At 41.5% G+C, this 13361-nt stretch overlaps 1 protein-coding gene across 1 annotated transcript in view; it reads right to left on the minus strand.

The window, feature by feature from the left end:
• Window positions 1-13361, minus strand: part of LOC309799867 (U3 small nucleolar RNA-associated protein 25 homolog) — a 351890-nt gene that overhangs the window by 12480 nt on the left and 326049 nt on the right. Inside the window, exons 9-12 of the mRNA XM_082613472.1 lie at window positions 12833-13003; window positions 10373-10461; window positions 8255-8665; window positions 6067-6286 (exon numbers count right to left, since the gene is read on the minus strand). Of these exons, the coding sequence (XP_082469598.1) occupies window positions 6067-6286; window positions 8255-8665; window positions 10373-10461; window positions 12833-13003 (891 nt within the window). The remainder of the gene's footprint in view (window positions 1-6066; window positions 6287-8254; window positions 8666-10372; window positions 10462-12832; window positions 13004-13361) is intronic.

Genomic DNA, 13361 nt, shown 5'->3' on the forward strand with positions numbered 1-13361 from the left:
CCCAAGGAGATTCATACCAAGACACATTATAATTAATATGTTAAAAGTCAAAGGTAAAGAGGGAATCTTAAGCAGCAAGAGAAAAACAACTAATTACAGACAAGGGAATCCCCATAAGAATATCAGCTGATTTTTCATCAGAAACTTTGTGGTCCAGAAGGAGATGGCATGATATGTTCAAATATGCTGAAAGGAAAAAACTTCCAACAAAGAAGGAAGGAAATAATAGAAGTCAGATGAGAAATACTGAATAAATGAAATGGAGACAAAAAAAAAGATCAATGAAACTAAGAGCTGGTTCTGTGAAAAGATAAACAAAATTAACAACCCTTTAGTCAGACTCAATAAGAAAAAAAGAGAAGGGGCCCAAATAAAATCAGAAATGAAAGAGAAGTTATAACTGACACTATAGAAATACAAAGTATCATAAGAGACTACTACGAACAATTATACACCAACAAGTCAGATAACCTAGAAGAAATACATAAATTCCTAGAAACACACAATCTTCTAAAACTGAATCATGAAGAAACAGAAAATGTGAATAGATCAATTACTAGTAATGTGATTGAATCAGTAATCAAAAAACTCCCCAAAAACAAAAGACCAGGACCAGAGAGCTTCATGGTAAATTCTACGAAATATTTAAAGAAGATTTAATACCTATCCTTCTCAAACATATTTCAAAAAACTGAAGAGGCAGAAACACTTCCAAACTCATTTTATGAGGCCAGCATAACCCTGATACTGAAACCAGACAGAAACACCACAAAAAAAGAAATGTATAGGCTACTATGCCTAATAAACACAGATGCAAAAATCCTTGACAAATTATTAGCAAACTGAATCCAACAATACATTAAAAGGACCATACGCTATAATCAAGTAGAATTTATTCCAGGGATGCAAGGATGGGTTGACAAAGTGGGTATAGAGGGAATGTATCTCAACATAACAAAGGCATATACAATAAACCCACAGCTAACATCATATTCAGTGGTGAAAAGCTGAAAGCATTTCCTCTCAAATCAGGAACAAGACAAGGATGCACACTTCTGCCACTTTTATTCAACATAGTATTGGAAATCCTAGCCACAGCAACTAGGCAAGAAAAAGAAATAAAAGATACCCAAATTGGAAAGGAGGAAGTAAAACTGACTATTTGCAGATGACATGATACTTTATGGAGAAAACCCTAAAGACTCCACCAAAAAACTGTCAGAACTAATAAATAAATTTAGTAATGTTGCAGGATACAAAATTAACAAAATCTGTTGTGTTTATATACGTTAATAATGAACTATTAGAAAGAGAAATTAAGAAAACAATCCATTTACAATAGCATCAAAAAGAATAAAATACCTAGAAAAAATCTAACCAAGAAGGTAAAAAACTTGTACTTGGAAAACTACAAGGTATTGATGAAAGAAATTAAAGATGACAGAAACATGAAAAAATACACCATGCTCATAGATTGGAAGACTTAGTACTGTTAAAATGTCCATACTGGACGCCAAGGGGGGAAAGTGGTGGTGGGGGTGGGGGTGTGATGAATTGGGAGATCATGTATATACTAATATGTATTAAATGGATAACTAATAAGAACCTGCTGTATAAAGAAATAAATAAAATTCAAAAAAAAGTCCATACTACCCAAAGAAATCTACAGATTTAATGCAATCCTTATCAAAATACCCATGACATTTTTCATAAAACTAGAATAATCCTAAAATTTGTACAGAGTTGCAAAGGATCCTGAATAGCCAAACTGATTATGAGAAAGAAGAACAAAGCTGAAGGTATAACACTCCCTGATTTTAAACTACACTACAAGTCTACAGTAATCAAAATTGTATGGTAATAGCACAAAAACAGACACAGATCAACAGAACAGAGAGCCCAGAAATAAATCCATATTTATATGGTCAATTAATCTATGACAAAGGAGACAAGAATATACAATGCAGAAAAGACAGTCTCATCAACAAATGGTGATGGGAAAACTAGACAGCTACATGCAAAAGAATGAAACTGGACCACTAGCTTACACCATCTACAAAAATCAACTCAAAATGGATTAAAGACTTGAACATAAGACCTGAAAACCACAGAACTCCCAGAAGAAAACATAGGCAGTAACTTCCCTGACAACAGTCTTAGCAATATTTTTTTGGATCTGACTCCACAGGCAAGGACAATGAAACCAAAAATAAACAAATGGGACTACATCAAACTAAAAAGCTTGTGCACAGCGATGGAAACCATCAATGAAACAAAAAGGCAATCTACTGAATGGGAGAAGATATTTGTAAATCTAGTAAGGGGTTAAGATCCAAAATATATAAAGAACTCATGTAACTCATTATCAAAAAACCCCAAACAGGGCTTCCCTGGTGGCGCAGTGGTTGAGAGTCCGCCTGCCGATGCAGGGTATATGGGTTCGTGCCCTGGTCTGGAAAGATCCCACGTGCTGTGGAGCGGCTAGGCCCGTGAGCCATGGCTGCTGAGCCTGCGCGTCCAGAGCCTGCGCTCCGCAATGGGAGAGGCCACAACAGTGAGAGGCCCGCGTACTGCAAAAAAAAAAAAAAAAAACCCGCAAAAAACCCCCCCCCAAACAATCCAATTAAAAAATAGCAGAGGGGGCTTCCCCGGTGGCGCAGTGGTTGAGAATCCACCTGCCGATGCAGGAGACACGGGGTCGTGCCCCGGTCCGGGGGGATCCCACATGCCGTGGAGTGGCTGGGCCCATGAGCCATGGCCACTGAGCCTGCGCGTCCGGAGCCTGTGCTCCGCAACGGGAGAGGCCACAACAGTGAGAGGCCCGCGTACTGCAAAAAAAAAACAAAAAACAAAAAAACGCAAAAAAACCGCAAAAAAACCCCCCCAAACAATCCAATTAAAAAATAGCAGAGGGGGCTTCCCTGGTGGCGCAGTGGTTGAGAATCCACCTGCCGATGCAGGAGACACGGGGTCGTGCCCCGGTCCGGGGGGATCCCACATGCCGTGGAGTGGCTGGGCCCATGAGCCATGGCCGCTGAGCCTGCGCGTCCGGAGCCTGTGCTCCGCAACGGAAGAGGCCACAACAGTGAGAGGCCCGCGTACAGCAAAAAAAAAAAAAAAAAAAAAAAAAAAAAAGCAGAGGACCTGAATAGACATTTTTCCAAAGAAGTCGTAATGATAGCCAACAGTCAAATGTAGAGATGCTCAACATCACTCATCATCAGGAAAATGCAAATCAAAATTACAATGAGAAATCAAAACTACAATGAGGTACCATCTCACACTGGTCAGAATGGCCATCATTAAAAAGTCTACAAATAACAAAGGAGAGGGTGTGGAGAGAAGGGAACCCTCCTACACTGTTGGTGGGAATATAAGTTGGTGCAGTCACTATGGAAAACAGTATGGAGTTTCCTTGGAAAACTAAAAATATAATTACCATATGATCCAGCAATCCCACTCCTGGGCATATATCTGGACAAAACTATAATTCAAAAAGATACATGCACCCCTACATTCATAGCAGCACTATTCACAATAGCCAAGACATGGAAACAACCTAAATGTCCATTGACAGATGAATGGATAAAGATGTGATACATATATACAATGGAATACTACTCAGTCATAAAAATGAACAAAATAATGCCATTTGGCAGCAACATGGATGCAACTACAGATTATCATACTAAGAGGAGTCTGTCAGAAAGAGAAAGACAAATACCATATGATATCACGTATATATGAAATCTAAAATATGGCACAAATGAACCTATCTACAAAACAGAAACAGACTCACAGACCTGTGGTTGCCAAGGTCAGAGGTGGGGAAAGGGATGGACTGAGAGTCTGGGGTTAGTTGATGCAAACTATTACATTTAGAATGGGTAAACAACAAGGTCCTACTGTATAGCACAGGGAACTATATCCAATCTCCTGGGATATGCCATAATGCAAAAGAATATAAAAAAGGATGTATATATGTGTATAACTGAGTCACTGCCGTACAGCAGAAATGAGCACATTGTAAATCAACTATACCTACTCCAATTAAAAAAAAAAGAAGAAGAAGAAGAATGTATCAGGTGGCTAGTAAGTGCTGTGATCAAAATGAAATAATATAAAATGATAGGCTGTGATTTTGGAGTTATAAATTCTTACAGCCACCATGTATTATAAGTTGCTATTAACCAAAGCACAGAGAGAAAAAAAACCACAAACCTGAGATATCACCTCAAACCTGTCAGAATAGGTCTTATCCAAAAGACAAGAAATAACAAATGCTGGCAAAGATGTGGAGAAAAGGGAACCCCTGTGCATTGTTAGTGGAAATGTAAATTGGTGCAGCCACTACGGAAAACAGTATGGATGTTCTTCAAAAATTAAAAATAGAATCACCATACAATTGAGCAATTCAACTTCTGGGTGTTTATCCAAAGAAAAAAACCCACTAATTCAAAAAGATATATGCACTCCTACGTTCAATGCAACATTTATAATAGCCAAAATATGGAATATGGAAGCAGCCTAAGTGTCCACAGATGATGAATGGATAAAGATGTGGTGTGTACACACACACACACACACACACTGGAATATTACTCAGCCATAAATGAATGAAATCTTGCCATCTGCGACAACAAGGATAGACCTTGAGGGTATCACAGTAAGTGAAATAAGTCAGACAAAGACAAATATCAATAGCATGTGATTTCACTTATATGAGGAATCTAAAAAACAAAAAACCAGACGGATAGATACAGAGAACAGACTGGTGGTTGCCAGCAGGGAGGGCGGGGTTGGAGGGTGGGCAAAATGGATGGGGGAGATCAGGAGGTATAAAACTTCCAGTTATAAAGTGAACAGGTCACAGGGCTCCAATGTATGCCATGGGGAATATAGTCAATAATATTGCATTAACTTTGTATGGTGACAAACGGTAACTTTACTTATTGTTGTGATAAGTTTGTAAGGTATATAGACATTGAATCACTATGTTGTACACCTGAAACTAATACGTCAATTATGTATCAATTAAACAAAAGACTGATTTATCAGCTCCTTGTTGGCCGCCTGCATATGTTTAAAACTAACCATAAGCTCTAATCCCCTTGCACTGCACACTCCAGCCATGCTAAAGCCTCTGAATCTTAAGTCATGCCAGTTTATTCACCCTGATGCCTCCACACTTGCCGTTTCCTGTCTGAAACTTTTTCTTCCACTCTCATCGCTCCACTTTGTACCTGGCTAAATCTGACTCAGGTTTCAACTTAGTATGGATGGTACCTCCAACAGAAGGCCTTCCCTAACAGTCCTGAGCCCATTTTGAGTAAGGATATTTGCTTTAAATACTTTAAATAGAACACCCACTATCCTCTAACCGTAACACATCTCATCCCATACTGTCTGATTTGTCTTAAGGCTGGACTTGCTTAACAGTAACTTTTAATTCCATATCTCCAGCTTAACAGTGCCTGGCACATAGTAGATGCTTAATAAGTGGTAAATGGGCATACGTGACTAATAAATATTTTCCAGGAACTTTTTCAATGAACAAGCAACCAAGTATATGGGAGCTGAATGACAAACAAGCAAAAATGTGCAAAGCTGGGTGGGAGTCAGTAAGTCCAGAGTGGAGATAATTCAGGTGTGGGCACTCCACATGGCAGGCAGGAGGGAAGTCCATTACGTACAGATGCTCTAGTTTATTCATCTTCCCCAGACTGACCCACCCAGCCCCATCACCTCCAACTCCCCCAAGAAGCCCTGTAGCATTGACTGTGAGCTACCAGCTATAGGCATGCTGAGACATTTGTTATAAACATGTAGGTGCCTTTCATACATGCCTTCACAGACACTCCATCCCATTAGCCAAGTATATACCCCATTAGCCAAGGCAAGACTCTCCCCTGGCAGACGAGTGGTCTCAAATGCATCCTGGTTCTGCTAGGAGGATGAGACAGTGACCCTCTGAAAGAAAGCCTAATTCCAGGCTTCTAGCTTCCAGCTATGTGCACCTCACACCTCAGGTCCCTCAGGGTCTCAGTTTTGACAAGGAGGAATTACCAGTCCTGAAGTGGTCATCGATGTTGCCGACAAATACAGCTTCATAATCCTCAGGCCTCTTCAGGTTGGGTGGTCTCTCCTTGGGATCTGAGCCATACTCTCCATTAAACCTCTTTTTGTTGCTTACAATTATTTTCTTCTTGCTGTCGCCCTCAAGAAGACTGATGAAGAGCTGTACCACCCGCAAAGCAGCTTCCCGGAATGGCACCACTATCAGCACCTGTGGAGGGAGTGATGGGCAGCCTTGGAGGGGCAAGGGGAAGGAAGGACAGCTCGAGGTGAGCCTGCTGGGGACCTAAGGAGCCCTCCGTTCCACAGCCCCTGGCCAAGGACCACATCCGTGTCACCCCCTTTACACAGGACCTGGCTCAGTACTGAAGGCTGAGCATCTTTCCGACCCACAGCACCATGTCCTATGGACTTCAATCTCATGGCTCCTTGGGGTGGGGGGCGCGATTCTTAAGCAGAATGTAGAAATTTTTTTTTTTTTTTTTTTTGCGGTACGCGGGCCTCTCACTGTTGTGGCCTCTCCCGCTGCGGAGCACAGGCTCCGGACGCGCAGGCTCAGCGGCCATGGCTCACGGGCCTAGCCGCTCCGCGGCATGTGGGATCTTCCTGGACCGGGGCACGAACCCGTGTCCCCTGCATCGGCAGGCGGACTCTCAACCACTGCGCCACCAGGGAAGCCCAGAAATACTTTTTGAGGTAAGTAAATGCCGTTAACAGAGGTGTCCATTAGCGAAAACCCAAGGGCATAAACACACAAAGCTCTTTGAGGACAAGAAATGTTACTCATTTCTGTCTCCCACAGAACTTAGTTCAGTATTTTGATCCGTAAGACCCAAGGAATATGCTGAACAAATGAATTAGATGTATTAAGTAGAGAATAAAGTTAGTAAGGAAAGGACTAAAGCATCATTACTTTTCTAGTACATTTCCTAGTACATTTTTCAGAAATGATGATAAAGGATTTCTGAAATAAGATGATATTTCAATGGGAAATATAGGATTCAGTTTTCCAAACATTTCCAAAAGTGCTTAATTTTAACTGTTGAGGAAAAAAAACAGAAGATGCTTAACAAATGATTACCTTCTAACTACCCTTCTGTAAACAATACAATCAATGGATATAACCCCAGTCAGATCAGGCAATTCACCAAATTCTGAATGTGATTCATGGGTAATCTACCTCATATTCTATTTTGCAATTCTAAATGGAAACAGATAATCTTATTACCCTGATGTTCAAGATTCTGAGGTAGTTTCTCAGAAAGGCAACCAGCACAGCCAGAGGGGTGTAGTGATTCAGTTTGGTACAGTGCAGGGATGATGGATCAGCTTTGAAGAGTGCCAAGTTACTGTCCCGGCTGTCACACTAAGTAAGTGTCTAGGCTTTGGTTTCCCCAACTATCAAACAAGAGGGTTGGACTAAGAAATCTCTAAGAGCCATATCAGTATTAAAATCCTAAAATCCTATTAAGCCCAATGAGAAGAATCTAAGAAGATGAGGCTTCTTCAATACAGACACAGAGGCTAAGGGGTAAGGGGGTATGGGTGGCACAGTATCTAGCTCCAGGACATCATGAAAAATGTAGACAGAATTAAACAATGTAAGCTCCCAATCCACTGGAGCTTAGGCTTATGAGCCACATAAATGTAATCATCACTTTAAGCAGTAATAATGATACAATGCAAAAACAGGGATTTTGTTTTCCAAGGTTTACATATTTATGTGGCTTAGTGAAGAGAATCCTTGGTTCTAGTCCTGTCTCTGCTACTTTTTCCCTGGTTCTCTTTAGCAAGGTCCTCTACGAATCTGGGTCTCTGTCCACAGGTGTAATATGTAGGGACTGAATAAAAGGCTCCTTAAGGTCCCATCCAGCTCTGACAATCACAAAGAAGAGATTTATAGTGGAGTGTTACTTATGTAGGATCAGGGTTTATCTTTAAGGAGAGAATTATCATGGAGGTACCTCCTACTCCAGTTTCCAGTTAGATCTGCTGTTAGACAGTCCACTGAGCTGTCTGCAGCACTGCCGTGACATTACCTGGCCCATCTAATATGCTCATTCTTGGACTCATTCACTATTCCAATCATTAAAACATGTGAGAACCTGCTAAGTGCCAGGACCTATATGTTAGAGCCTTACAGCCTCCTTGAGGGCAAAGTTCTGCTGCTGACACTCACCTTGGGCCTCGTTAGCCCTTGGTCCCTGAAGTCATCATCATCACCCACCCCAAGTTTCTGGCTTCGGCATCTGCTGTTGTTGGCAAGCACCTGGGCATTGGCTTTGAGAACGTGATTTATCACATGCAGGCAGTACACGTGGCGGATCTCTTCCCCATTCTTCAGGGCAGTCCTTTCTGGGTAGAACAGGTCCCGGTAAGAATTCATAATTAAGAAGAGCTCTTTCTGGAGGGGTGTGAAGGGGCTACTTGAATTTGGGGGACCAGAGAGGAACTGGCTGTTGGTCTTGATCCAGGTGGATTCCAGAGGCTTCTGGAGATGAAGTGACTTTAAGTCAATGTCCTTTGGGGGTTTAAAGGTTTCCAACTGTTGAAACCTGGATGAAAAGACAAGCTGGCCCAGGATGGGCCACTGTGGGAGAAATGATCAAGAACTAAGTTAGAAATGAATTATAGTACCTTACATTCATATAGTGCTTTATAATTTACCAAGGCCTTTCACAACTTACAGATCCTCTCACTTTATCCTCACAACAACCTTACAAGCTAAACACTATAATGCTCTTCTTGCAGTTTAGGAAATGCTGAGGTTCAGAGGTTGTAGGATTCAGACAAACAGAGGAGAACAGAGCTAAGGGTTAGAGCCCAAGGTTTCTGACTTTAGAAACCTTGTGAGCTCTTCACTAGATCAGTGGGTCACAAACTGTCCTGTGGACCACACTGTAGGAAGTCAAAATTTACTCTAGACAAAAGAAAAAGGGGCCCAACGGTCAAATAACTTCGGTAACCACCACAAAACCTAATCCCCCTCAGGGAGAGTCACACGCAGATCGGACACTAAAGGTTCTGCTGAGTCCTGTAACAAGGACTCCGTTCCACTTCATTTGACCCAGAGTTTTCCAAATTAACTTGGACATGGAACAAGGTTTTTGTTGTTGTTTTGGATTTTTTTTTTTTTTTTTTGGAGACATATATTAGAATCAAAAAGAATAGTATTTTGTGGAATACCAGTTTGGGAATTTTTGCACTGTAACAAAACTGCTGATCTTAGCAATAAAGAAAGGATGATCTCTGCAATAAAAAAGAATTAACTATTGATATATGCCAACAACTGGGATGAATCTCCAAGGAATTATGCTGCGTGAAAAAAGCCAACCTGTATGATTTTATTTATATAACGCTTTTGAAATAACAAAATTATAGAAATGGAGAAGAGATTAGTGGTTACCAAGGGTTAGGAATGGGGGAAGGGAGGTGGGTGTGGTTATAAAATGGCACCAGGGAAGAGGAGGGATCTTTATGGTGCTGGAAATGCTCTGTATGTTGACTGTGGTGGTGGCCAGGGCAACCTACACGTGATGAAACAGTATAGAACTAAATAACACAAAGGAGCAGGAGCAAAAGTGAGGAAATCTGAATAAGACAGGTAGGTTGTATCAGTGGAAATTTCCTACTTGTGATATTGTACTACAGTTTTGTAAGATGCTACCATTGGGGGAAACCGGGCAAAGGGCACATGGGATACCTTTGTATTATTTCTTACAACTGCATCTATAATTATTATCTCAATAAAAATTTCAATGAAACAAGGATGACCAATTCTTATGAATACCATCAGTGGTGAAAAAAAAAATCACCGAAAAAAGAAGCAAAAACTGCTCCATACTGAATAATTTAGGTGTGAACTTATCTCAGATATTTCAAACAAATGAACAGCAGTAGCTACTGTTTGACTGAACACTTCGTACATATCTTCCAGTAAACTAAATTACTTTATTTTGATGCAGGCATTACTGTCCCCCTCTAACAGATGAGAACAGTGAAGATTAAAAAGGTAGATTAACTTGCCTTAGGTCATGAGATAGCCCCTTGCAGACGCTGGTCTAAACCCTGGTGTACCTGTCTCCAAAGCATTCTTACCTTATTGGTCCCCACCTTCCAGCTTCCCAGTGCCTTTTCTAGCTATGCCTGTGCCTTATTGGGCTCTTCCAGTCTTCCTCTATCTTGCTCCCTATCAAGCCATCTGCCACGGGTGTGTATCATACATTCAGGGAGACCACTAAAACCCAAGACCACTGCTTTTCTCCATTTGTAACTGTGATGATGGAACAATGCTTACTTTTAGCTGGTGGGTAGTTTTGGGATTTGTGGCAACAGCCTGGATTTCTTTTTCTTTCAGTTCTTTGTTTACATGTTGTGCAAATGGATCTAATTCAGAAATAAAGAATATTAGAACACTTAGGACAAATGACAGGGATTTTCCAGTCTTCCCCTGTGAATGACATCCTGTTTTCATGATGTTGACTCATCTTTTTCCCCATCAACTTTCCCCATCATTTATCCCAGTCCAGAGCTTAAAAGTTTCTGACAGGTTCATCTCCCTAAAGCATTTCTTTAATCACATTATTCCCCACCTCAAAAACCTTTGAAGAAACTTCTTGGACTGAAATTCAACATACACCTCTAACCTACCTCTCTAATGTAATTTTTGAATTACATGGCTCTCAAATTCTTCTGCCACTGTGGCTTTCCTTCCTTTAACTGAAAATTCTATTCTCTTGTTCACCGCATTTCTATATATCCAAATAGTATCCGTTGAATGTTACCCCCTGACTCACAATAAATAACTATTTCCCAAGAGCCTACTGTGTCAGGCACAGTTCTGGCTCCAAAGAAGCCATCTCTGGTCCCCTATAGACAGTCATCACTTTCTCTCAAGTGCCCCACCCTGCCCTCAGTTATCCACACCAACACATATATGTGCATGTCCTACCTCACCTAACTAGACTGCAGGATCCCTGAGGGCAGGTTCCATGTCTGATTTAACCTGCACTGGAAGACAAATATAAATGCTCAACACTCAACTGAGGTGAACAAATGATCAAAATGGCAGGGTCAGTGCTCTGCACTGGCCACGCAACCTTCTCTTCCAGCCCCACTCATGTAAGAAGCAAAGTTAAATGACCCATTCAAAGACCCAGGTAGTAAAACTTCAAATGCAGTGCACCTTATATTAAGACCTAAGATAAAGATGAACAACAGGAAATAAGAATTCTAGGTGATAATATATCAGTACAGACCAAACAACCAGAGAAACTTTAGGATAGTCAAGCCTCCTAATGTTTCCACCAGGGTTTTTTTTTTTTTAAGTTTTTTTGAGTTCAGAATGTGGTTTTTGCCCAAATTCTACCTGCTACTTCTTCCTCTTGTCTAGAATAGCTAACAGAACCAAATGAGGATTAAAATTTCAACTTCAATGGCACAGCTGGTTGAAGAATGGCACTGGGACCAAAAAAGGCAGTCAGGACCCAGAATGAGACCAACCTGACTTGCCCACCCAGGCACAGGCTAAGACACAGGACCTGAGAGACAGCAGAACCCTGCCTCAGCCTACCACAGGCTTGTCTAAGTAACAGTCGTGGGGACAGAGGTATGGCCCAGTGTTCTGTATCTTGACTTTGGCGATGACAATACAAATATACACATTTGTCAAAACTTACCGAATTATATACTTAAAATGGGTACACCTTATTGAATGTAATTCATACCTCAATAAAGTTGATTTTAAAGTTAAATTAAAAAGTCGCCTATGGGGACTTCCCCAGGGGCACAGTGGTTAAGAGTCCACCTGCCGGGCTTCCCTGGTGGCGCAGTGGTTGAGAGTCCGCCTGCCGATGCAGGGGACATGGGTTCGTGCCCCGGTCTGGGAAGATCCCATATGCCGCGGAGCGGCTGGGCCTGTGAGCCATGGCCACTGAGCCTGCGTGTCCAGAGCCTGTGCTCCGCAACAGGAGAGGCCACAACAGTGGGAGGCCCGCGTACAGCAAAAAAAAAAAAAAAAAAAAAAAAAGAATCTGCCTGCCAATGCCACGGAGCAACTAAGCCCATGTGCCACAACTACAGAGCCTGAGCTCTAGAGCCAGCGAGCCACAACTACTGAGCCCGTGTGTCACAACTGCTGAGCCTGCATGTCACAACTGCTGAAGCCCGCGTGCCTAGAGCCTGCGCTCCACAACAAGAGAAGCCACCACAGTGAGAAGCCCACGCACTGCCACAAAGACCCAATGCAGCCAAAAATAAAGAGAGAAACTGGGGAGACAGGGTGGAGCTTTCTGGCTTCTGAGGTGCTTCCTGGTAATAAGGAACAATCAGATTAGCCACTGCCGGGTCTCACAAATCTGTAAAATTACTGCTCCAGTAAGGAAGAGCAAGTGAAGGATAGAGAGAAAAATGCAAAGTACTTTTCTCCTCTTTCTCACCCTTCCCTGCTTGGGGAAAAAAATCAGAAGTCTTCCCCTGACCCCAGCTGTGGATCGTGAGCTTTGAGGAACTGGCCTTCCCTGCTATCATTGTTCAACTGTTTGTTCTCACGAACAGCCGCGCCCACTCGCAACACTGCCTAACCCTGAAAAACACAAAAGATCTTGGAGAAGCATTTCTTTCCAGCTCTACATCTAGCTGCTAAACTATCTGTTTCTATTACTGCTCATTCCAATAACAGGAGATTTAACAGGTATTAGACCACAACCACCCATACTAAGCACCAGCTGAATTCAAACAACATGAGCTGTGCTCTGACCTTGTGATGCTTTCAGAGAACAGTTGCCTCCTCTTTCCTCTTCGAGAAAGTTGGTTTCTAGGCTGAAGAGTGACTCATGTTTTGCATCTGTAAACTCCTCTGGGGATTCCTCTGATGTGCCAGGTGGCCCGTGCCCATCTTTTCCCTTAGGGTTAGCAGGTAAGGCCACATCTGCAGTTTTGATAAAACATTTTGTGAAATTATTTACTACTCATAAATATAATTACACTTCTGTTGACAAATGAAATCTAATTCCTTAGGCTATCATTTACTTTTAAGCAAATTCAGGTAGACGACATAAGTTTCAAAATTGAGCTTGACTGCTGACCCGGTACATGTAAAGATGTTTAAATCAGTGTTGATATAACAAATAACTAGAAAAAATGATTTCGTCATTTCTATCGAAGGGGTACTAATTAAATTACCACATATTATTTACAATGGAATACTATGTGATTAAGCTAATGTGAACCCACAGTTACACACGTTATATTATTAAAGAAAAAGTAACTTACAGAAATGTATGAGA

The sequence above is a fragment of the Mesoplodon mirus genome (genome assembly GCF_964341445.2).
Source record: "Mesoplodon mirus genome assembly, chromosome: 3".
NCBI lineage: Eukaryota > Metazoa > Chordata > Mammalia > Artiodactyla > Ziphiidae > Mesoplodon > Mesoplodon mirus.